General features: G+C 37.8%; 1 protein-coding gene across 4 annotated transcripts in view; it reads left to right on the forward strand.

The window, feature by feature from the left end:
• The window catches only part of ptprfa (protein tyrosine phosphatase receptor type Fa), a 358,686-nt gene that overhangs the window by 270,277 nt on the left and 62,103 nt on the right, over positions 1-26,306 (forward strand). For 2 of the 4 annotated variants that reach the window (XM_072273546.1, XM_072273547.1), the window contains 4 exons: positions 9,232-9,264; positions 12,596-12,693; positions 19,443-19,566; positions 24,737-24,912. In XM_072273546.1, the coding sequence (XP_072129647.1) occupies positions 9,232-9,264; positions 12,596-12,693; positions 19,443-19,566; positions 24,737-24,912 (431 nt within the window). The remainder of the gene's footprint in view (positions 1-9,231; positions 9,265-12,595; positions 12,694-19,442; positions 19,567-24,736; positions 24,913-26,306) is intronic. The other 2 variants (XM_072273548.1, XM_072273549.1) reach the window with 1 other exon arrangement.

Raw genomic sequence — 26,306 nt, forward strand, 5'->3', positions numbered from 1 at the left:
ACTTAGAACAGCAAATGCCTAGCTCCTGAAAATAATTTATATACTTAGACATGTTGTCATTAATTTTCCTAGAAAACACAGGGAATTTACCAGAGTCAGATTTGAGGCCTGCAATAAATTGTTAATGAATTGATTTCTTTGTACATGTAAATGTATTTAAAACTAAGAATATGAACTAATGTAGGTATTGGTAAATGTATGCTGTATATAAACCTCAGCACATTTTAGATCATATTAGGTGATGACCATCTATGTTTTTACAAAAGATAAGACATTTCGGTATTTCAGTACTTTTCAAATATGAATTCAAGTAAAACTAGAATGTTCATTGTAAATGTGACATTGTATTGGAAGGAAGAAAAAGTATTGTAAGACGTAATTCAGAATTAAAAATAATATACACTATCACTATCTCACTATCATGCTCAAATGCAGCTCCCTCATTTTAAACTTTGTAAACATATTTTAATATTTCTTATTTTTTGATGTAGCAAAAATTAATATTGAGCATCAAGTCCATGTCAGCTTTCAGAGAAAGCTCATTCTCTCACTTATTTCCTGATAATCTATTCTCTTCACTTCTACCGTGACGGAGAAGGCGAACAGTATATTTGCCTTCATCATTCAGGATGATTATAGAACTTGGCAAGTCACCCTGTAGCTCTATAAAACTTTGTTTAGGCCACATCTATGGTATTGTGTGCAGTTCTGGTCATCACATGAAAGAAAGATGTGGGGGCTGTGGAGAGGGTGCAGACGAGTTTAACCAGGATTAGAGTATCAGCTATACGATGTGGTTGGACATTCTTGGATGATTTCCTGGAATGTCAGAGACTGAGGAGCAAATTGATAGAAGTATATAAAATAATAAGGGCGTAGATAGGGTAGGTAGAGACTTTTCCCTCGTGTGGATATGTCAAATAGTAGATGGCATAGTTAAGGTGAGAGGGGGTAAATTTAAAGGAGATTTATGAGGCAAATCTTTTACAGGAAGAGTGTGGTAGGTGCATGGAGCACACTATCAGGAGAAGTGGTGGAAGCGGATATGATAGCAAAATATAAGAAATATTTAGATAGGCACACGAACTTGCAGGGGAATGGAGGGACATAGACCATGTGCGGGAATGAGCTTAAGTTGATATTATTGTTGGAACAGATATCATGGGCCAAAGGGCCTGTATCTATGCTATACTATTCGATATTGGCGGCTGTAGGTACAAGTAGTTCATTTGGTATGGATCACATTATCTTCATATTTCAGAAGTTTAAATTGAACAGGACACACTGTTTAACGTGGTCTTGTGATCAATAGTGATACTGTTTCACAATGGAAATAGTATTGTGTTCAAAAGTTGAAATACTGGCTCTTGACCATGTTAACAAAGAATAAATCTCTGGTACATTGGCAGTCCAGGGGTTAATCCATAGTAGTTCGGTTCTTAGTACTGCATAGCCTGCAAAACCCTTATTAATAAGATCTTGTAGAGTGTTTCATGTTGACATCTGTGTCTAAAAATGCGTGTTAACAATGAAGTTGATGTTCCCTCAAAAATACTAAAACGTCAAATTTTTTATTGCTTTTGCTTGCAGAGTAATAGAACTGAAGGCAATATAGATTTCAGACAAAAGTTTTTTGTAATCAAAGCATCCAATAGTTTTTTGTTTATGCTGCCTGAGCTATCACTTGGCAAGTAACTGTTTCTTTATTTCTGTTTACCAAATATTTAGTTACCAAGTTCCAAATATTTTCTTTGTGCATCTCAGTTGTGATGAAAACAGTTGAAAGACTTCTTGAAGAGGTTCCTTTTGACTTCTGCATTTCTAGTGAAACTGAGTTTGGCTGCACCTATACTTCAGAATATAATGTTTTCTATTAGCTTTCCTAAGCTCATGATTTAGAATAATTTTCTTTGTAGTCACATACCAGCTTACAATTTTAAACAATAATTTGTGTGTTCCAAATGGCCACATTGGAAGAGTGTTTTGCGGACTATTGCATTTAACAGCAAAATCTACTGATACATAATATGTATTTGGTTTTGATTGTTCATAATTTGTTCACTAAATTGGTCAAGGGAACTATACTGATGCACATTTACTGTGTGGAAATATTCGAGGCAGGAAGATTTCTTATTCCTTATCTGCAGTTTATTTTCCATGTTCATTTGGTGGAAAGTTTTTTATAGTTTGTGCATTTGGGCTCATTAAATATATTTCTCTGCTAAAGAAGAGTCAAACCAACTGACGAACATTTAATTCTCTGTTTCCACCTCCCCTCCTCCCTCTATATATTGTCATAATCTGTTATTTTCAGTCAGAAATATTTGTGATATTTAGTTAGTATCTGTTAGTCAGTATAAATAAATTAGACCATGAGATGTAGGAGTAGTATTATGCCATTTGACCCGTCAAGTCATCTTCGTCATTCAATCATGGCTGATTTTATTTCTTTTAACACCATTCTGTCACTTTCTTCCTTTGATTCCCTTTCAATCAGAACCTATTAGTCTCTGCTTAACTGCACTCAATAACAGCCTTCATGCACTCTATGGCAACAAATTCACTGAAGAAATTCCTCTTCAGTTCTGACCCGTATCCTTGGATCTAAACCCTCCTGCTATCGAAATAACTTCTCTATGCCTACTGTACCCATGCCTTTCAGTACTTGGTAGGTTTCAGTGAGATCTTCCCTTGTCCTTCTGAACTCAGTGCAGACCCAAAGACGTCAAACACAATTCATGCTTCAAGCCTCTCATTCCTGGGATCATTCTTATAAACCTCTTTTGGACCCTTTCCAAGGGCAGCACATCTTTCCCCAGATATGGAGTCCAAAATTGCTCACAATATTCCAAATGTGGCCTTCCCAATGCCTTAAAGCTTCAGCATCACATCCTTGTTTTTATGTTCTATTCCTCTCAAAGTGAATGCCAACGTCGCATATACCTGTCTACATTTCTGACTAAAGTGCATAATCTCATGTTTCCCTGCACTGTATCACATCTTACACTTCTTTGTCCACTCTCTCACCCTGTCCAAGTCGAACTGCAGACTCATTGCTTCTTTAACAATACCTGTCCCTTCATGATATTATTTGAAAATTTGACCATAATGCCATCAGTTCCTGGATGTAAAAAGTGAAACTTGCAGCCCCAATGTGGACTCCTGCAGAACTCTACTAACCTACAGCAACCATGTTGAAAAGGACCTCTTTATCCCCAATTGTCTGACATCTGCGAGTCAGGCAATCTTCTATCCATGCTAGTACCTTGCCTCTCAACACTTTGGGTTTCAGTTTTGTTTAGCAGCCTCATGTGTGGCTGCGCCTTGTCAAGCACCTTCTGAAAATCAAGTAAATAACGTCCACTGACTTTATATTTTCTATCCTACTTGTTATCCTCTCAAAGAATTGTAATGATTTATCAGACAACATCTCCCCTTAATGAAACAGCATTGATTTCACCCTATTTTATCCTGTATTTCCAAGTACTCTGAAATGTCACCTTCAATAATGGACTCTTAAAATCTTACCAACCACTGAGGTCAGGCTAACCAGCCTACAATTTCCTGTCTTTTGCCTCCCTCCCTTCTCAAACAATCTCTTCAGCTACGTCTTTCAGAACTTAATTTTGTAGTCTGTTTGCTTCAGGTAATTTATTGAGCTTCAGGCCTTTTGATTCCACAGTACCTTCTCCTTGGTAATGGCCAGTATACCCTGACTCTTGATGAGCTCAAAGTATTTATATTTTTTCCATTGTAAGGCATTTTGCCAAGATACAAAGATACCTGTCATGTTTTGATTTATGCTGTCATGAGAAATCAATTATTCCCCTCTCTATCAACATGCACTTCAGTAATTTGACAACTTCTTCATTGGAATAGGGTGGAGAACAACAATATAGTTGTGCATTGTTCACTTCTAAGATGGTATCATGAAAGGAGCATTGTATTTGAGAATTATTTCGAAACTGCAGCTGTGATGTGTGGCGGTCTTTGTTGTATGTGATTCTTCATGAATTCTACTGAGTTTCCTTGTCTTTTGTGTTCTTCAAGAATGTAAATCTCAAGGTTGTATACGGTATACACACCTTGATAATAAATTTGAACTTTCAGTCTGTAAGGTACAAGGGCTATTTTGATGTACTGTGTAAACCTAGAGACTTACAGCAGTGATATTTGGGCATAAAAATTTATTTTCCTTTAAGAAGAATCTAACAATACAATTATAATTTTCATAATTGAATATGTTATTGGCCCCAAATTTATAACTTGCAACTACATTTAAAAATACTGGTTTCAATAGATAAATTTAATGTCAGAGAAATGTATGAAATATACATCCTGAAATTCTTTTTCTTCGCAAACTTCCACGAAAGCAGAGGTGCCCCAAAGAGTGAATGACAGTTAAATGTTAGAACCCCAAGGCACCCCCCAGCTCCCTCCTCCCACCAGCAAAAAAGCATTGGCAGCCCCCCCCCCCCGCCACCAAGCACTCAAGCATGCAGCAAAGCATCAATAAAGACACAAACTTGCAGTGTCTCAAAGACTACTCATTCATTCGGTAATTCAACATACCACAGGCTCTTTCTCTCTCTCCCTAATAAAGGAAAATGAGGTGTCCCTGTATCACAGCAAGAGAGGAGACATAACAAAACAACTTACCAATTTATGGTATTAAAAGTCTGTTGCGTCGCTTTTTCCGAGCTCTGTGCCCAAAGAACTCAGGCCTCTGGGCACTCAGCCAGCAGCCAGCTTCCTGCTCTTGAGTCTGCCCGCCTGCAGAGCCACGAAAATCTGGCACCCTGAAGGCGTGCTAGTCTTCTAAGCTGCGTCCTTGGCATATCGAAAAGCGGCCAGTCGTGAGACCCTGAGAGCGGGACCCATTTCCGCAAAGAACTGAAGTTAGTGTGCAACTCCAGGTCAGGGTCTTCAAAAGAACTCTGAAATGGATAAAAATAGAGATACTAAAGATAGAAATAGAGTTGTTTGCGAAAATGCAAGCAAAGGAATCACCGTTAGGCGCCATTGTCCTCCTAAGCTCCGCCCAATACTGGCATCCTTTTATCACTTGTACTGTTGATTGTCTGACCAAGAGAGGCTAAATAGTTCAGGCCTGTATAGCTTAAAGTTTAAAGGAATGAGAGCTGACCGTACTCAAACATATAGAATCCTAAGGGGTATTGGTAGGGAACTACTGAATTGTGAAAGAGTCTCAAATAAGGAGACATAACTGCAAGAAAAGGCGCAGTCATTTAAGACTGAAGTGAACAGAAATTTCTTCTTGCAGAGGGTGGTGAATATCTGGAACCCTCTTCCTGCTGGATAGTGGATGTTGGATCATTAGTATTATTTAAACAGAAGGCAATAAATATTTGCAAGATTGATGAACAGAGTTATGGAGAAATATAGAAGAGTGTAGAAGAGGAGCTGATGTCAGCATAGATTTTAAAAGGCAAGGAAGACTTGAAGGGCCTGACGCCCTCTTCATAGAGTCATTGAAAAGAGCAGGACAGAAACAGGCCCTTTGGCCCATCTAGTCCTTGCCAACCCATTTAAACTGCCTATTCCCATTGACCTGCACTGAGACCATAGCCATCCATACCCCCTACCATCCATGTACCTATCCAAACTTCTCTTAAACATTGAAATCAAACTCACGTATACCAGTTGCACTGGCAGCTTGTTCCACACTACTCCTGCTTCTTATTTTCTTGAATTCAGGGATTTAAGGCAATTAGATTTTTTACCTTTACTTTCCTGTTTTGGCATTCCCTCATATTTTGAAGAGCTTATTGATCTAATAAGTTAAGCAGTTGATTTGGTTATATTTTCACTTGCACATCTGCTTCTTCATGTACAGTAAATCCATGTCAAAAGTGCCAAAAATAATTTGAATAGACTAAAGCTATGGTTAATGTGATCAGAGTAAATGTGCATAAACCTGTCTGTGTGCAATTCAAGATTTTGGCTACATGTAAGGTATAAATTAGTTTTCAGTCATGTTGATTTTGGCTACGTTTGACCTAGAATATGTGTGGGGAAAATAAGCTTAGACTTCTGGGAAATATCTCTTCTCTCCTCCAAATATACTGCTTGTTTCAGTCAGGAATTTTCTTTTCTGTGGGTGCTCCATGGATTCAAAGTAGCTAGGTCATTCCAACCATTGCTAGTAGTAATTGCAAGTCTTTTTGTTCCTTTTTTTTTAAAACGAAATATGACAAATTTTAGAATGGAATTTTTACAGACCATGGAGGTGGAACAGGAATGTGAGATCATTTCTGTATGGCTCCACAGCATTGTCTGGAGGGGCACTGATGTTTATCGTTCTATAAAAATAAGAGGACCATTATAAGAATAGCATATATTTAAATTAAATCTTCTCATTACGGAGAAGCAGACTTTGTTCTTTTTGTCAGGAATCAAATCAATACATAATTTTAAAAGTAAAATAATTGCTGTTAAAATATTGGAAGTAAAAAGAGAATACTCCAACAGACTTAACCACCTTGTCTCAAAAGATGCAATTGGTTCCAAGGTCAAATCAACTAAACAAGATTAGTTGAATGGTGCAAAGTTGTTTCCTTTATATCAATATGTATGTGTTATGACATATAACGAAAAGATAAGAATGGGTCTAGGTATTAAAAAAAATTGCCACAGCATGAAACCATAGGATGGTAATTAAAAGAAATATTTCAATAGTCTGAAAGACTGCATAATTGCCAATCAGATATAATCATCTTGCAAATGAGAGCAATAACAGGTGAAATTAACATTTTACAGTGAAATTAGCAAATAAGTATGATACCAGTTAAATTTAGCATAGTGCCATGTAATTATCCTGTTCAAATTAAAGTTTCAGTAGTACTTCACCTCCAACCTGGATCTTTCACTATATAACTGTTCCAAAGATCTCATGTGAACAGCTGATAAATAAATTATTTGGTTGACATTAGCAGAATCTGTTATAAAACAGTAAATTTGAATATCACCACTGCTATCTCAGCTCACAATTACAACAGTGCACAAATCATCTGTTTCAATATATGAATGCTTGATCAATAGCAGCAGACTTTGGAAATAAAGGAATAGTTTGGATGCCATGGATGCCACTACATACTAAAGCAGTAGATAGTTCGGCATCTGAGAACGATGAAAGATAATAAATACTGAGGGAAGTAAGTGGATGCTAAAGGAGTTTATGGTAGAAAACGCTACCATAGTGCTGAAGGAGTCACAAGATCTACCAGGATGCCTTGAGTAGCAAGTTGAAGATGTTTTTAAGAATAGGCTGTGATGAAACATATCAATTCCTGCCTGAGATGCAACTTGGATTCATTCCAATTTGCCTACTGTCACAACACATCCGCACCATTTCACTGGCTCTTCACTCAACCCTGAAACATCCTGGACAACAAAGATTCATGTTCTTTATCAACTACAACTTGGCATTCAATACTCTCTTCCCCTCAAAACTTGTCAATAAGCTCCAAGACTTTAGCCTCAATTCCTCCTTGTGCAATTAAATCCTCAATTTCTTCACTTGCAGACCCCAGTCAGTTCAGATTGGCAACATTTCCTCCTCAATCCCCATCAGCACGGTGCACCACAAGGCTGTGTGCTTAGCCCCTTGCTCTACTTGCTTTATGCTATGGACTGTGGCTAAGCACAGATCCAATGCCATATTTAAGTTTGCTGACAATACTACTGTCACTGGCCAAGTCAAAGGTGGTGACAAATCAGCATATAAGAGGGAGATTGAAAATCTGGCTAAGTGGTGCTACATCAACAACCTCTCACTCAATGATAGCAAGACCAAGGAGATAAATATTGACTTCAGGAAGAGGAAAGCAGAGGTCCTTGAGCCAGTCTTCATTGGGGATCAGAGGTGGAGAGGGTCAGCAATTTTAGATTCCTTGGTGTTATCATTTCCGAGGACCTGCCCTGGGCACAACATGGAAGTGCAATTATAAAGAAAGCACGGCAGCACTTCTACTCTTAAAACGTCTACAAAGATTTGGCATGATATCTAAAACTTTGTCAAACTTCTATGGATGTATGGTGGAGGGTACATTGACTGGTTGTATCACAGCCTGATATGGATGCACCAATGCCTTTGAATGGAAAATCATACAAAATTCATTGGATACGGCCCAATCCATCAAAAGTAAAGCCCTCCCTACTATTGAGTATATCTGCACAGAGCACTGTTGCAAGATATTAGCATCCATCATCAGAGACTCCCACTGCCCAGTTCTTGCTCTCTTCTCGATGCTGCCTTCAGGAAGAAGGTACAGGAGCCTCAGGACTCACACCACCATCAAAAATCTAATAAATGTACCTGTATCAGGTAAACAGATCAACACTTACTTAAAAAAGGAGCATCATAAAATGTTCCTCCTAGCTGGAAACTTGTATTTTACTGACTAACCTCTCTAATGACTCAATTATTATTTTATAACTTGTCCAAAAATAATTGTTGATAAGTACTGATTTTCTTCCATGCTAAAGCTTGTTTATGACTGATTCAGGGTGATATGAGCACTTGCTTGCTAGATGGAAAAAATTGACAGTAATATGCCATAGTATACAAGTGTTTAAACCTCTTCTGTCCCTTTGTCCTTGCATCAACCTCTCAACAGAACAATGTGTTTGTAAGGGCTTATAGAGTCCATGTGATCATTGTGGATTAAATGGATTTTTAAATTTTGAAACCAGGCCTATTTTACACAACAATGAAATGGAAAAATCAACACAGAACTGTGTCTGTAATATGTTTATTTCATACTTGTTTTTTTAATATGCCTTTTTGTGGATGCTTAGTATTCTCAGGGGTTCTCAGAAAATTGGCACACTTCCTGAAGTAAGGGAACAAATGGAATGTAATTTTTGCCCAATGCTTCAGTGAAGCAAAATTTGTACAGAATGTTAAAAGAACTAAATAGCTAATGTACTGTTTTAAATGCTGCACTATTTGACCTTTCAAGCTTCATATGATGGAAGTATTCTAAGTCAGAAAGTTAGCTGCTCACTGAAGGAAATACTTAAATGGTATGTGAACCTCACCCCCCCACCCCCTGAGAATATAATTTTATTTTTCCAATTGTTATAGTTGACCCTGATCTCTTTTCTGGTTTAAGATAAAATGTTATCTTCCCTTATATATATATTTTTAAATCTTCACTATTTTCTTTTCTTATAAAACAAAATTTCTACGCCATTTTCTTCCCACAGGTCCAAGTGCCCCCAGTTGCCCAAACAACTCAAGTTAGTTTAATTATCCTGTGTCTCTTCTGCACTTTTTTTCTGTACATTTCCTCTTGCTGTGTCATGAAGGTTATTTTTGCTCAAAAGAACCTAATCTCAACTTCAGGCAGACTAATTGAGCAGTATCCCCTTTGTTATCTACACAGGCTCAATTAAAGTTATATTCACATTCTGTTTAATTTAAAAACAGGTATATGTTCTATTCAGAATACTAACCTATGCAAAAATGTTTGGCGGAAAAAATTGGCGAGCATACCAATTGTCAGATGTCAAATTATGTTTATATTCTGTAATGAGTTTCTGCTGTGACACGGCTACTTCATGGGGCAAATGGTTTTATCCTCTTAACTATCATAAAACATTTAGGTTCCTTGTCTATTACCCTTTCCCACACCTGTATTTATTCTTAAGAACAATCACTTCATCTCATTACAAGTAGAAAGCTTACCCATGGTCTAGAAAATAAATCAAAACTTAATAAAATACACTAAAAATTCACCCTTAGAAAACGTGGAAAACCTACAGTGCAATACAGGCCCTTTGGCCCACAAAGTTGTGCCGAACATGTCCTTACCTTAGAAATTACTAGGCTTACCTATAGCCCTCTATTTTTCTGAGCTCCGTGTACCTATCCAAAAGTCTCTTAAAAGACCCTATCGTATCCACCTCCACCACCATTGCCAGCAGCCCATTCCACACACTCACCACTCTCTGAGTAAAAAAACTTTACTCTTAAGACAACTTTAAACAAAATTATAAACATGATTTCTCCTAAGTATGTAAAAGTCCTACTGTTAACAAGTGGGTTATTGTAGTTTCTTAAACATGTAAAGAATATCATTAAGAATAGTACTAACGCTGACAGAGAGCTATTGCATTCCTCATATAAAAGTAAATTTATGTATTCCCAATGAAAATGTTTTTGCAGCGCAAAGCAATTCAGTTTTTGAATTGTGATATTTAAAACCGTTATTCTTTATCTAATGTGCTAGGGAATGTAAAAGTTCAACTGATAGTTTTATATAATTCTTAAAGTTATTTAAACTAGAATACAGTTAATAATACAATTTTGGAGACAAAGGAATTACACACAGATGTGGTTGCAGTGAAATTGGGAGTGAGAGGCAACTGTGCTGCAAAAACATTTTCATTGGGAATACATAAATTTACTTTTATATAAGGAACGCAATAGCTCTCTGTCAGTGTTAGTACTATTCTTAATGATATTCTTTACATGTTTAAGAAACTGCAACAACCCACTTGTTAAATTAACACAGAGCATGTTAGAATGATTGTGGCACATTGACTAAAAATTTAAAAATCCGTGCTGAGTGGATGTGTTTTAAAATAATTTCAAGTGTAAGGCATATTAAAAATACATTTTATTGAAGCATCCATTGAAGAGCTGCATCTTTTCATTGTTGCACAAGCAAAGCTAACTTCAGTTCCAATCTGACAAATTGAACATTTTAGCTTTTGTTAATTAAGAAAATTAAATCTCAATTTAAATAACTTCTGTCCATCAATTTGCTGACCCACAAATGGCTGCTAAAATAGTTATAGCTAATGGTCTGGAAAAGCTGATACTGTTACTAAATTCTTTCAAAATAATTCTTTGCTAATATATTAGTGTAGTGTTAATTTTCTGCCACAACGTCACACATATGATTAAAGTTGTAATTTAGCTCTAATTTTAAAGATTCTTTTGTAGCTTTTTTATTTATTTCAAAGGCATTGAATCCTCACACTATTCAAGGTTCAAATAACTTGAGCTAGATAGTCTTCTAGCTTCTCCTCCTCAAGCACAAATTATCTTATTTCAAGCTAGCATCTACTATATTTTTCAGGAATTTAATTGCATAAACTGCTCATATATGACAGGAAGCCAGAATATAAAATCATAATCTTAATATGTAGTTATGGTGAAGTTTAACGTGTTTATATAAAAAAAACTTAACTGGCTGTGGACTGGTACTTTGAGAGATCAGTGTACAAATTTTATCTTCCACATTTTTGTGATGTTCTGTAAAGTAAATGCAGGAATCAGAATAGGAACTAATTTCTGGGGATTAGTTCTTAACACCAATTTAAGTACCATGTTTCCTTTAAAGCAGCCTTTGTTTTATTTCTGAAAAAGACTTAAAGGGATGCTATAAAAGACATACCTGAGAGAAGTGTTTTATGAGCTAATAATGAGTACAATGGAAACATTATGTTTGAAGCATTCTTTTTACTCTTTGTAATATTTTATTATAAAGTAGTTACTTGCATATTAGCATCAGTAATAATGAGTCTCCCCAGAACTCTGAACTTATATCTGAAAATGTAGTACTGAGTAAAGAATAAAATTTTTCCTCATAGAAAATGGTATATATGTTAAAACCTTCCTCATTCGTATTGGTATGTGAAAGGTGATGAGCCTCCTCAAGGATATTTTCCAAATTTTATATTTAAACGTAGATAGCATTACTAACAATAGTTAAGTTTGTGATTTCAAGAGTTATAATAAACACAATAAAGTAAGTTGCTTCTGATTCTTTAAACACTATTAAGTTGCAGTCATTACTGTGAATTTGAAAATTGTTTTGAGTTGTCTTATTTTACCTTTTTTACCTTAAAAGCTGATGAAAATCAAACAGGTACCATTGAATGCATTCCCACTTTAAAACAAATGACCTTCATCATAAGTGACAACATGTAGGAGAAAGTTACTAATCAGAATGTGGGTTTTGCAGAGGATTGTGAATTCCATTGTCTAATATTTACTATAATAACTGAAAAACGTGAGAACACGAAAGCCTCTTTCTCCATTCACCCCCCCCCCCCCCCCCCGCTTTTCATTGAGTAATTCCTTTGAAACATGAGAAAGTCAGGAGTAAAATTTTTGTCTGAGTACTCCTGCAAGATTGATTATTCTCTCTCACTCTTGAAACAGAAACATGCATTATGGATTTGGTTACGAGCTCATCCTGTGTAGGTGAGAAAAAGGGGTTGCTGCATTTTAACAGCCTTTGCTGTCTTTCTCATTCAAATCTGCCTTTGTCATCACTTTCTGTATGTAACCACATATGGGCTGCTTAGAAACTATGTGCCATGTGATCAGTGACTGTTGCATCTGAGCATGTTCGCTAGAGAACAGTTTCAACCATGCAATTTTACTTATATAAAAAAAATCCACAGATTCTGACGCATGTGATATTGTAAAGTTTTGGTAAAATCACACATAACCTTTTTACATGCATAATACATACGTGTTTTTAATAACCACTCCATTTTATTTGTTTGAAAATGTCATGTCATCTTACTAACTTTTTGGTTTTCATTTGGTTAGGCATGAGAGATCATCCACCAATTCCTATCACTGATCTTGCCGACAACATTGAAAGATTAAAGGCCAATGATAATTTGAAGTTCTCACAGGAGTATGAGGTAGGTTGAACCTATGATGAAACATAGAATTATCCAGGCAATATTTTGTTTCTGCAAAATGAACAAGTTTCTGTTCCTAGAAGTACTGAAAACTATCGTTTATCAATAAGTGCTTTTCTTTGCATCCATCTTCCAACTCAAGAATTTCTAAATCAGATATACAGTATCTACCCTAGATTTTCAAGCATGTGGCCAAATCAAAATACCACTCCAAGCATCTATTAGAAGTTTACAAGGTAAACAGGAAGGAAGCCAATACAGTCTCCTGTGGGGCCCCAGTGCTGCTTGCAGCCATGTCTGACACACAGCTGTGAAGCCACACAAACTGTGGTCTGCCAGTCGGGTGATCCATTATCCAAAATACAGTGGAAGTGCCAATCTGCATTGAACGGAGCTCTCACCCCAGCAATAAGGGCTGTATGGTATTGAAGGCACTAGAGAAATCAAAAAACATGATCCTCACAGTGCTGCCTTGCTTATCCAATTGGGATTAGGCTCCATTCAGCAGGTAGATGACAGCGTTGTGAACTCCGATGTGCTGTTGGTTGGCTGCAGGGGATTGAGAGCTGATAAGTATTACAATTAGTGGGTAGTGCCAAAGTAAACCAGAGTGCCCAATTTTAAAAGGGGTTTAAGAACTGGAAAAGGTGGTGTCATATATATGTAGTTCCATGAAATTTTCAGGTTAGTTTGAGACCGTGGTTAAAAAAAACAGGAAACAAAGAGTACAAGAAAAATGAAGTCATGACAAACTAATAAACTGGTTCAGGTACTACTGGAGAATTTATTGTGTCTAATTCTTGGCAGCATAACTTATAAACGATTTGAAGATTTTTGGGAGACTGCAGAAAGGATTTTAAAAAGTCAATCTAGGGATTTTGTACTGTTACATGGATAGGCAGGAGAAACTGAAATTGTTCTCTTTGGGGGGAAAAGGAAGTTGCAAAGGGATCCAACACTGATTTAAAACTATGAAGGGCAAGAACTAGGGAACATGGAATAAAAGTGACTGGCAATGAACCAAAGCTAACATAAGGGAAAGATCATTTCAAGAGATGTAAAACAGAAGTTATATAATCGTTCAATGGTTTTTGCTTTGAAACAAACATTGTTTTCATCCAACAGCTGTTTTCACATGGGAATCTCTAAATCAGAAATGTGATAACTGACTAACATTTCAGTTATTTAATAATTATGCTCCTGTATGTCTGGACTGTGATCATAACATAATATCAGCTAAGTGTTTTATAACAGCACAATGTATTTCAATGTATTTATTCATATGTTGTGTTGCCATTAAATTAAACTCACCAAATGTTCTGAGCTGCATGGAAATTGTTTCATTTGGCAGTGGGCATGGCAATGTTATTGGGTGGATAAGGCAATGTGAGTATTGACACATTATTATTACACAACAGAAATATAATTAAAGGTCATTCAGGTTTTATGGAGATTCCCCCTTGCAGAATCCAGAAATCTCTACCCAAAGAATTAAGATGTGGAATACAATTGGCTCTCACAGAATTTATGAATTTATATTGTAATTTACAAGAGCATTATTTTAGTCACAAGCATTTGCAAGATGTAAATCTAAATTTGTTTATTATGAGTGATTCAGACATTAAGTTATTTTAACATGTTGCCTCACCTGCCTGCTTTCAATATTTTCCCTTTTTTTGTTCAAATTTCCCATTATCTGCTGTGTGTTGTATTTGTATTAAGGAATATATTCCTCTGTTATGTTCAATATCAGGTTTTTTAAATCAGTATTTCTGGGATAACATTAAAATGAGATTTTTTATATGCTTTCTGAAGAAGCAGTTTTAATTCAAATGGAAGTGGTTTATAGTTTGCCTGTTAATCAGGATTTTTTTTGTTCAGGTCTGAACTTTATCTTTAACTTTATCTTGAACTTGAATCTGGCTGGTTGGTAATCTTTTGAGTGAAAACTCTTCTCCAGTGTTTTGAAGGTAGCTTGACATTTCAAGAGAAAAAGGTGTATGCCTTCAGAAATGAGAAGATGAAAGACTCAAAATTAATAGAGCTGGATAGAATATTTTTCCCATCTCGTTATTTTGGTATTCTCCTTTTGAATTGCCCCTTTTGTACATTAAACAATAATAGGCTAGAGAAAGGTCCCTGGTTTCTACCAGTGCTTGAGTATGACCTGTTACCATGTAATAACCCAGCTGGTGGTGTAGTGGCATCAGTGCCAGACTTCGAGACGAAAGGTCTGGAGTTCGAATCCAGCCAGCTCCCCTGCACGCTTCCCATCTGTGCTGGGCTACGAGCTGGTGATCTCTTTGGAAACTCACCTGGCAGAAGGCAATGGCAAACCACTTCTGTAACTTGCCTCATACGCAGTTCCCCACTACGTCAGAGAGGCGTGGAGGGAAACCATCCGCTAACTAGAGAAACTCCAGGTGCAACGTACCTTTCCTTTTCCTACCGTGTAATGAACCCTGAGCTATGAAGCAAATTCACTTTTTTTGCTGTTCTTGTTGGAAGCACAAGTTCAGATTATTTTTTAAAAAATAAGTTTTCTTCTAAGCACAAGAGATCCTCCAGATGCTTGAAATCTCAAGCGAGATACACAAGTCAGGCAGCATCAATAGAGGGGAATAAACAGTCAGTGTTACAGGCTGAGAAGGTTCACAAATGGGGATGAGCAAATAAATATCAATAGATAACTTTCATTATACTTCTTACAGACCTGCATGGTCTAGAGTCAGCAATATTTTACTGGAAGTATTGGTAAATAAATTATGCTCCTCCAGTGTCCCCCCTCATTGTGTCCAGTGATGCTATTTGCCATGAGATGAATTTCGTTTCACATCCTATTGGTAGGAAGTGGTGAAATAATCAATGGGTGGCCAGAGCCTGCACAGGAACGCAAGGATACAAAAATGTCAGTCACGTTGAGTTCCATTGCCAAGGTTTGGGTAATTTACATGCTTTAGCTTGTTTGATCCATCTGAAGCTTTTAAGATGAAGTTACATGGAAATTGCATCCATGTAATGATTGTTAGTGGCATTGCAGCATAATTGCTATTATCAGTGGTCTTTGTGCTTCTGTAATTTTATTATCAGTTGGAAGTCAGTGCCCCATCCCTCATGAATAATGACCAACAGTGTTCAGTTTACTTGTGGTTAAGGTTTATTTGTGTCTGAAATTATATATAAAAAAAGCCCTACTGTTTTCATAGGAGTGGTCAAATGAAATAGAAGGAAACTTACAAATGCAGAAAGTCTCAACTATAACACAGGAGACTGCAGATGCTGGAAATCAGGATCTATGCACAAATGCTACTCCAACTCCCCCCCCCTCCTCACCTACTTTTTTTAAATTTTGGCTTCTGCTCCCTTCCTTTCTAGTCCTGATAAAAGGTCTCATCGCAAATATTGACCGGTCATTTTCCTCAATATATGCCTCCTGATGTGAGTTCTTCCAGCATTTTATGAGTGTTGATCTAAACTAAAAGTTTGAAATGCTGGAAGTATATGTCAGTCAGCTTTATTTAAAAAACTTGGTTCTGTTTATGCTGCCTTGATATGTATCCCATTTATAAATAATTACTTGTACAACTGCTTGGCCAGTCTTCAGTAACTTTTTGGTTTTATGCTGTTGGAAAATAAATTATACTGGGCTAGGTTTTAGTTCTATTTCTCATGAAATAACCATTATCTGAAGCCATTTAAATTAAGGTCTGCATGTGTCCTACAATAGGTTTTGGCATAAGCACTTGTCTATCTTTCTTTATTATGAAGCCTCTTTTTTTCTGGCTGGTAAATGTTTTTCTGGGGCTTGCCAGGTTTTTTTTTTGAAGCTGCTTCTACTCATCAGTTTGGCATGCTGTTGATCTAGCATCAATATCATTCATAAAAGTAAATCTTACTAAATTCTAAGGAAACTTCAAAGGTACAAAACTAGTGGAGCATAATAGGTTACGCCTTCAATATATCCACAAATCAAACTTGTATTGCAAGTAGATAAAATATATTGATATCTTGTAATGAATCCAATCATTGTTTCTTCTCTATTGCACTTAGGTGTTTGATGATGAATAGTTGCAGCCTATCCACACAGCTGCCCACTGAATGCCTATTACCATTTTCAAGCACTATTGTGCTAATGAATAACTCATCACATGCTTCACAACAACATTATTTTTTTGCATTATGTATTCTTTCATCAAAGCTTTCTCATAGCTGCCATATAATTAGAAAGGCAAGAAGTGCTCTGTCAAATCCAGTTTCCATGCTGTTCTGCAATCTCAGACATTTACTAAATAATGTTGACCATTCATATCACACAGAGAACTGAGTAAGTGAGTTAACTGCTGATTTGAAAAGCTTTCTTCTTCACAGGTCAAGGGTCAGAATTTTTGAGAAGCCCAAGTCTCTTTAGAGAATTCTTCATGCTTAAAAAATAAAGTAGTAGAAGCAGCTTTAACCAAATATTCCTATTAGAGCAGAATCAATCTATCCCAGAACCTGGAAATGAATTTCATAGCAAAATAAATTATAGCTATTGCTGTTTCTTTTGTGACATGGGAATTTAAACTTAAAACTGCTTTAACTTTTCATGCACAAAAAATAAACCAGTATTTCTTCTAGGACAAAGTGATTCTGTAGTTACATATAACCATATAACAATTACAGCACGGAAACAGGCCATCTCGGCCCTTCTAGTCCGTGCCGAACTCTTACTCTCACCTAGTCCCACCGACCTGCACTCAGCCCATAACCCTCCATTCCTTTCCTGTCCATATATCTATCCGATTTAACTTTAAACGACAACATCGAATCTGCCTCAACCACTTCTGCTGGAAGCTCGTTCCACACAGCTACCGCTGTCTGAGTAAAGAAGTTCCCCATCATGTTACCCCTAAACTTCTGCCCTTTAACTCTGAACTCATGTCCTCTTGTTTGAATCTCCCCCACTCTTAATGGAAAAAGCCTATCCACGTCAACTCTATCTATCCCCCTCATAACTTTAAACACCTCTATCCAGTCCCCCCTGATCCTTCTACGCTCCAAAGAATAAAGACCTAACTTGTTCAACCTTTCTCTGTAACTTAGGAGATGAAACACAGGCAACATTTTAGTAAATCTCCTCTGTACTCTCTCAATTTTATTGACATCTTTCCTATAATTCGGTGACCAGAAATGTACACAGTACTCCAAATTTGGCCTCACCAATGCCTTATACAATTTCAACATTACATCCCAACTCCTATACTCAATGCTCTGATTTATAAAGGCCAGCATACCAGAAGCTTTCTTCACCACACTATACACATGAGATTCCACCTTCAGGGAACTATGCACCATTATTCCTAGATCCCTCTGTTCTACAGCATTCTTCAATGCCCTACCATGTATGTCCTATTTTAATTAGTCCTACCAAAATGTAGGACCTCACATTTATCAGCCATTTGCCATCTCTCAGGCCACTCTGCTAACTGGCCTAAATCTCTCTGCAAGCTTTGAAAACCTACTTCATTATCCACAATACCACCTATCTCAGTATCATCTGCATACTTACTAATCCAATTTACTACCCCATCATCCAGATCATTAATATATACGACAAACAACATTGGACCCAGTACAGATCCCTGAGGCACACCACTACACACCGTCCTCCAATCTGACACACAATTATCCACCACTACTCTCTAGCATCTCCCATCCAGCCACTGCTGAATCCATTTTACTACTTCACTATTAATACCTAACAATTGAACCTTCCTAACTAACCTTCCGTGTGGAACCTTGTCAAAGGCCTTACTGAAGTCCACATAGACATAATCCACCACTTTACCCTCATCAACTTTGCTAGTAACCTCATCAAAAAATTCAATATGATTTATCAAACGTGACCTTCCATGCACAAATCCATGTTGACTGTTCCTAATCAGACCCTGTCTATCCAGATAATTATATATACCATCTCTAAGAATGCTTTCCATCAATTTACCCACCACTGACGTCAAACTCACAGGCCGATAATTGCTCAGTTTACTCTTAGAACCCTTTTTAAACAATGGAATGGAAACAATGTAGTTAATCTTACCTGGTTTTCATACTGTCAATTAAGTAACTAACAGAAATTCTATTGTTCAGTGCAATATTTTTTCCTGCTTTGTGATAGAATTTCATCTGAAAACCATTTGCTGCAGATCACCTTAGAGAAAATGCATCACGTGAAGCATTTGCAAATGGAGGCCTCTGAGCATAGTTGATTGACGTCAATCAATGTACAATGCACAGTCAATATCGTTGAAGCAAAATTGTAGAGTGTGTAAATGGTGCAAATCTTGACTGCAGGCACAGGGCTTCAGTATTACTGTGATGTACATTAAAATGCTGCTTGTTATGACCTAATTTGAATTTGGCACAAATCCTTTGCAGAATAACACCTCAATGCGCAACTTCATGGCTAAAATGACTTATATCCTATCGAATTTATTTGAAGGATATTGGAAACACAAGTTAGCAGTTGTGCATTTGTTATCTATTGCAGCATTCACATTTGAAAAGTCCACTTTAATTGATGCATAATTTTAATTGTGTTGGAAGTACAGAGAAGCAAAGATTCATGGGTAATGTGGCTTGAGGCTCCACTATTTTGATTCAGTCGTATGTTTTCTGCCATCTAAATTCTTTAGAAATATTGTCTCGTATTCAGTTATTCCATTGTAAACTTTTCTTAAATGGTCATCCTCTCCTCTATTCTGTTTTAGTCAATAGATCCTGGCCAGCAGTTCACATGGGAGAATTCCAACATGGAAGTAAATAAACCAAAAAATCGCTATGCCAACGTTATTGCCTATGATCATTCAAGAGTTATTCTCACCTCTGTTGACGGCAAGTATATCTGCAGATCATTAAATCATTGTAACTATTCATTTGAATTTGATTGCAATATTGATTAGGATTGGCTATGACAGGAAATCATATTTTACTGTATCCTTATTTGAATGGGTAGGCTGAGTAGGTCTGCACTCAGAGGTCTGAATCCCCAGTCCTTCCTTTGGTATAGCATTACAGCTTGATTCTGATTCAATCATGTACAATTTTACTCATTCTGGGTACCTCCAGAAGTAAATCACCAGTAAATGAAAATATCACTGATCAAAGTAAAAGCATCAATATCGTTTCAGAATCTTTAACAATGTACACAACAGACAACATTAAAGCAGAGTGATTGATTTTAGATTAAGACCTAAACCTCTTATGGACAGACACACACAGATTTTCTTAAGATAATTGTACATGAACAAATCTGCAATAAAGTCAAGCTCAATTAAATACAGTATCCATTCAGTCATATTAGCACAGTTAAAAACTGATATACAATATAACCAACAAAGGAATTATTATTTCATTTATTGTTCTGTCTGAAACCACACCCTGTGTAACTGTTGATGGATATGTTAAACGGAAAGTCATCATTTCTAGCCTCACTTTTTTAATCTCAACAGTAGGTTAGCTTCATTATTTTAGTTACTATCTGCATAACTCACTAATAAGATGTGCTTGATGCTTGCAGGTTTACTATGACCCGCAATACCATTTAGTAAACTTGGGCTGCTGAGGGTGAACTGCATCCATTCAGATTGATGTCCACTGCTTTGTATTATGAAAGAGTTGGGTTCTACAAAATTGTGCTTCCATTTTTTCAGCCTACTATGAGAGAAAGCTTTTGTAGAGCTCACTTCATAATTGTATTTTAGTTTATAATTTATTAACCTATTTAGAACAGATCATTCTCTGTAGTCTGAATTTGCTAAAGTATGCTTTTGATTTGCAAGCCTGCATTTATTCTTTTATAGTGTTTGCATCCATTCTTTGCTGATAAGCTCATTTATATTTATATATGGTACAGGTCTGGGATGTAGATCATGTTAAAATTGATCGTTCTGTGATCAGAGTCATCGAGCTTCTATTTCCGACATTTCATTTAGAAAGTTGATAAAACTATGTAAAAATTCATAGTAAATTTATTATCAATGTATATACTGTATATTTCACCATATAGTTTGACATTCAGTTTCTTACTGGAATGCACAATAAAACAAAGAAATACAATGGAATCAATGAAAAGCTACACACAAAGACCATCAAACAGACAATATTATGATGTGATGTCGCTCAAGAATTCTTTTGTGTATTCATGAGGCATTCATATATCAGTTTAGCAACACTGACTCTAAAACTTTGCTTTTTCCATTTTTCCCGCTCACAAGATACATTCAGTTCTTCAAAAAGCAAACTGAAATGTCAGAATTGGCAAAGTGATCTGTTGCATATGCCTGTTGTTGATTTTGGTTTATTATTTTCACAGCTTTAGCTTTACTGTTTCCCATGCAATAGCCATAATTGCTCCACCTGTCCCTGTCATATTGGGATAAAACAGTTCTCTTTCCAAACTTGGATGTAGTCTCTAAACTTAAAATTTTTGTTTTTCCCATTGATGCTGTCTGACCTGCTGAATATTTCCTGCACTTCTGTTTTAAATTACTCTGATGTCTGATTCCATATTTGAATTTATAGCTATATGCACAACTGGGGATACTAGTTTCTTTGTTCAACTGCATCCTTGTCCATGGGGTTTCTGGGAGAGTTCAAATCCACGAATTGGTAGCTGATGCTGCAATGCTGATGTCCTGGCCAGTGGCATTGTCACAGCTAACATTTTTCCACCCAAACACAAGGAATTCTGCAGATGCTGGAAATTCAAGCAACACACATCAAGGTTGCTGGTGAACGCAGCAGGCCAGGCAGCATCTCTAGGAAGAGGTACAGTCGACGTTTCAGGCCGAGACCCTTCGTCAGGACTAACTGAAGGAAGAGTTAGTAAGAGATTTGAAAGTGGGAGGGGGAGGGGGAGATCCAAAATGATAGGAGAAGACAGGAGGGGGAGGGATGGAGCCAAGAGCTGGACAGGTGATAGGCAAAAGGGATACGAGAGGATCATGGGACAGGAGGCCCAGGGAGAAGGAAAACGGGGGGGGGGGGAACCAGAGGATGGGCAAGGGGTATAGTCAGAGGGACAGAGGGAGAAAAAGGAGAGTGAGAGAAAGAATGTGTGTATAAAAATAAATAACAGATGGGGTACGAGGGGGAGGTGGGGCATTAGCGGAAGTTAGAGAATTCGATGTTCATGCCATCAGGTTGGAGGCTACCCAGATGGAATATAAGGTGTTGTTCCTCCAACCTGAGTGTGGCTTCATCTTGACAGTAGAGGAGGCCGTGGACAGACATGTCAGAATGGGAATGGGATGTGGAATTAAAATGTGTGGCCACTGGGAAATCCTGCTTCCTTTGGTGGACAGAGCGTAGGTGTTCAGCAAAGTGATCTCTCAGTCTGCGTTGGGTCTCGCCAATATATAGAAGGCCACATCAGGAGCACCAGACGCAGTATATCACCCCAGCTGACTCACAGGTGAAGTGTCGCCTCACCTGGAAGGACTTTCATGCACATCTGCTCTCACTCCATCCTCCCGCCACCCCACTAGGAATGGGGTTCACCTACCACCCCACCAGCCTCCGGGTCCAACATATTATTCTCCGTAACTTCCGCCAACTCCAACGGGATCCCACCACTAAGCACATCTTTCCCTACCCCCATTCTCTGCTTTCCGCAGGATTTGCTCCCTAGGCGACTCTCTTGTCCATTCATCCCCCCCATCCCTCCCCACTGATCTCCCTCCTGGCACTTATCCTTCTAAGTGGAACAAGTGCTACACATGCCCTTACACTTCCTCCCTTACCACCATTCAGGGCCCCAGACAGTCCTTCCAGGTGAGGCGACACTTCACCTGTGAGTCAGCTGGGGTGATATACTGCGTCTGGTGCTCCCGATGTGGCCTTCTATATATTGGCGAGACCCAACACATACTGGGAGATCGTTTTGCTGAACACCTACACTCTGTCCGCCAGAGAAAGCAGGATCTGCCAGTGGCCACACATTTTAATTCCACATCCGATTCCCATTCTGACATGTCTATCCACGGCCTCCTCTACTGTAAAGATGAAGCCACACTCAGGTTGGAGGAACAACACCTTATATTCCATCTGGGTAGCCTCCAACCTGATGGCATGAACATTGACTTCTCTAACTTCCGCTAATGCCCCACCTCCCCCTCGTACCCTATCCATTATTTATTTTTATACACACATTCTTTCTCTCACTCTCCTTTTTCTCCCTCTGTCCCTCTGACTATACCCCTTGCCCATCCTCTGGGTTCCCCCCTCCTTGTCTTTCTCCCCGGGCCTCCTGTCCCATGATCCTCTCATATCCCCTTTGCCAATCACCTGTCCAGCTCTTGGCTCCATCCCTCCCCCTCCTGTCTTCTCCTATCATTTTGGATCTCCCCCTCCCCCTCCCACTTTCAAATCTCTTACTAACTCTTCCTTCAGTTAGTCCTGACGAAGGGTCTCGGCCTGAAACGTCGACTGTACCTCTTCCTAGAGATGCTGCCTGGCCATTTTTCTACTCATCTACTTTAAATGTCCAGTTATAAAATAGTTCAAGCACTGTGTCAAAGGAGTAGGAGCTCTCACAGATTAGTCTCATGATATTGATTAACAGTTTTAATTGTTGGTGAGCTCAGAGCAGGATGTCATCAGTTGTCAAAGCCATTTGGGGCTGGACTGTGCCATATATTCAATCAAGAAAATTCTCATTCTCATATCAATGTAATGCATTGTCCTACAATGCATCAGCACCACTCATGACTGCTCCTTCATTTGACATGCTGTTATACAGAGCTCAGCCCCTCAGTGTCAATTGGCAGGGGGACCCAGCACTGTAGTCCTTCCTCAGGGAACCTAAGCAGCGGCACTGAATTTCAGTGCACCTTATTGCTGCTCCTTGGAATGTCCCCATCAGCAGCATTTTCTTGCAGATATCCCCTTGTTCTAAGTGACCAATGAGCATCTAGCTTTCACCAACATGTACTAATGTTTGTCTCATCATATGTCTCTGGGAACAGCCCAAAGAGCACAGAGCGAACCTCAGCATGGACCGCTGCACATGTCACTCGCTCTCCAGTCCTTGGTAAAGGCGCTAACTGTCTCAGCTGCTTAGAATGAAACTCATTTCTTTGCAGTTCTTGCCAAACACACATTCTGCCCCACATACAGAAAAGTGATTGCCTATCACTTTAAAATTAGACTCTCATCATAATGGCAAGAAATAGAATTAACTGCAGGTGAGCAAATTTGGACAACTCGCCAATCATCAGAAGCTCCAGCCCAATAATTTTTAAGATTTCTCCTAATACTGATAACTAGCAAACAAATTTGGTGGTTAGAAAGTCAACAGACAACACAAAGTGAAGAAGGTTGTTTAAAAAAAAAAGGAATCGGCAAGATATAGACCAGTTGGAAATGTTAGCAGAGGAGTGGCAGATGGAGTCTAAGCCAGTCAAGTGAGAGATGTTGTAAAGTAGCACAATAAATATGGTGGTAAAGAAACATATGGCATGCTTGCCTTCATCATATGGGGTACAGAGTGTAAAAGGCAGCAAGTCATGTTGCAGCTGCATAAATATTTAGTTATGTCAAATTTGGAGTGTTGTCTGCAGTTCTAGTCACCACATCACAGGAAAGGTGTAGAGGCTTTGAAGAGTGGATATATCCACCCTGTAGATATAGGATTTTTTTTAGACAGGGTTGATGACAGAATTTAATGATGCCGTTGCTTAATAGCCCACCAACAGCACCAGGTAAAGTCCTCATGAAGGGTCTCGGCCTGAAATGGTCAATTGTTTATTCCCCTCCATAGATGCTGCCTGACTTGCTGAGTTCCTCTAGCATTTTGTGTGCATCCCACTGTCACTGTTTTCAAAGTAGGGGGAAGAAACATGGGAACAAACAAAATGCACTACTGCATCAGAAATGTGTCAGTTGCTGTGAATTACAGTAGTTATGCTGTTGATGAAGAAAGTGTCCATTTGGTTTCCACTGCAGTAAAAGGTTTTGTTTCATCTCCTCAAACTGTTTTAGTAAGCCTTGTCTATGCTTACAGGTGTGCCAGGAAGTGATTATATCAATGCCAATTATATTGATGGATACAGAAAACAGAATGCATATATTGCCACTCAGGGCCCACTTCCAGAAACACTAAGTGACTTTTGGCGAATGGTGTGGGAGCAAAGAACCGTCACAATAGTAATGATGACAAGACTGGAAGAAAAATCAAGGGTAAGCAATTGTTTACTCAGTGGGTTTATGCTTTTTACAGAAATTCATTGCCATAACAGTAATAGATACAGTGCAACATGGCTTATCCCATAACACTCTAACATTCAAAACTATTGTATTCACTTATATGAACTAGTTGGGTTATCTCACAATGGTTGTCTTTTTGGGTTGTAATTGACCGAAGATTTAAGTCTCTGGTACCTTTGCAACTTAATAGTACTGCTGGCATTTTACTCACAAATTTGCATTTTAGAAATAAAAAGGTAATCCTGGAGTGTGTTATCCGGTAGTGACTTGGTGTGGGCTGCTTAGCACAATTTCTTATTTAGTGTCCATCTACCTTGTAGAAACATGCTACCACATATTATAACTTTCTCCACAATTTCCTAAAATTGAAAACTAGTAATACTTAAATTTTACTGAAGCAACAATCACCCAATCAAATTTGAACTAAAAAAAGACAGCTCTGGCATTTGTGTCTCATTTCTTATAATTTATGTAACAAAATGAACAGATTTGTTGAATATCTCATTCCGAAGTCTGATTCTGTTCGGTGCACTTAAACTTTAAGTACATCCCATTAAACCCAAAGAGAGTTTTAAGGCCATTAAATATTGGGTTCTGCTGAATTCTCAAACTGTTCATCCAGCACAATATTTTCCTTTTAATATCATAACGTACATTAACTCTTTAATGGCTTGTTCTCATTATAAGGGATAAAACCAGAATGTAAAAGAAGTAACAGCTGTTTTCACAAAATCCACTCACACATATTACTGAATTTTTACAGATCAAATCGTGTTTCGAGGTAACCTCATCAATAGTGCTGCAATGGTTTAAAGCTAGCTCATACAGCAACAGATGCTAGAACCTATTACAACGTGTCCCTGTGGCCACTTTATTAACTACGACAGAGTCAAGCAAAGATGTTTCACTGGTGTCACTTAGTGATGAAATGATTCCAAAAATAAATGTCTTAATTTAAAGATGATCTTCACAGATAAGGAAACAGATGTGTTCTGTTTGCCAAAGTAATGATCAGAAAACAAAGAGCATATGTTCTGTAGCAAATGATGTATTGATACGAGTTACTGTAGTATATGTTACAAGGTTTTTAATCACAATCCCAATAACTTCATCTCAGGACATCTAGAATCTACTTTACTGCACTTACTGATTTATCTAACAAAATTAAATTGCTAGATTGAAAGCATAACCAAAATCAAATTTTTATTCAGTAGCTAGTTATCCAGTATTGTGTGCTTTTGGTTTCATTCTGGTAAGTGTGATTGATTCAAGTCATAGGCATCTCGAACTTTGTCTTTCCTCATTTTATGAAATCCCAGCACAATTAAAATAGTGCCATTGAATATCTTCTGCTGAAAAGACCAAAC

The sequence above is a fragment of the Mobula birostris genome, chromosome 12 (assembly GCF_030028105.1).
Source record: "Mobula birostris isolate sMobBir1 chromosome 12, sMobBir1.hap1, whole genome shotgun sequence".
Taxonomy (NCBI): Eukaryota; Metazoa; Chordata; class Chondrichthyes; order Myliobatiformes; family Myliobatidae; genus Mobula; species Mobula birostris.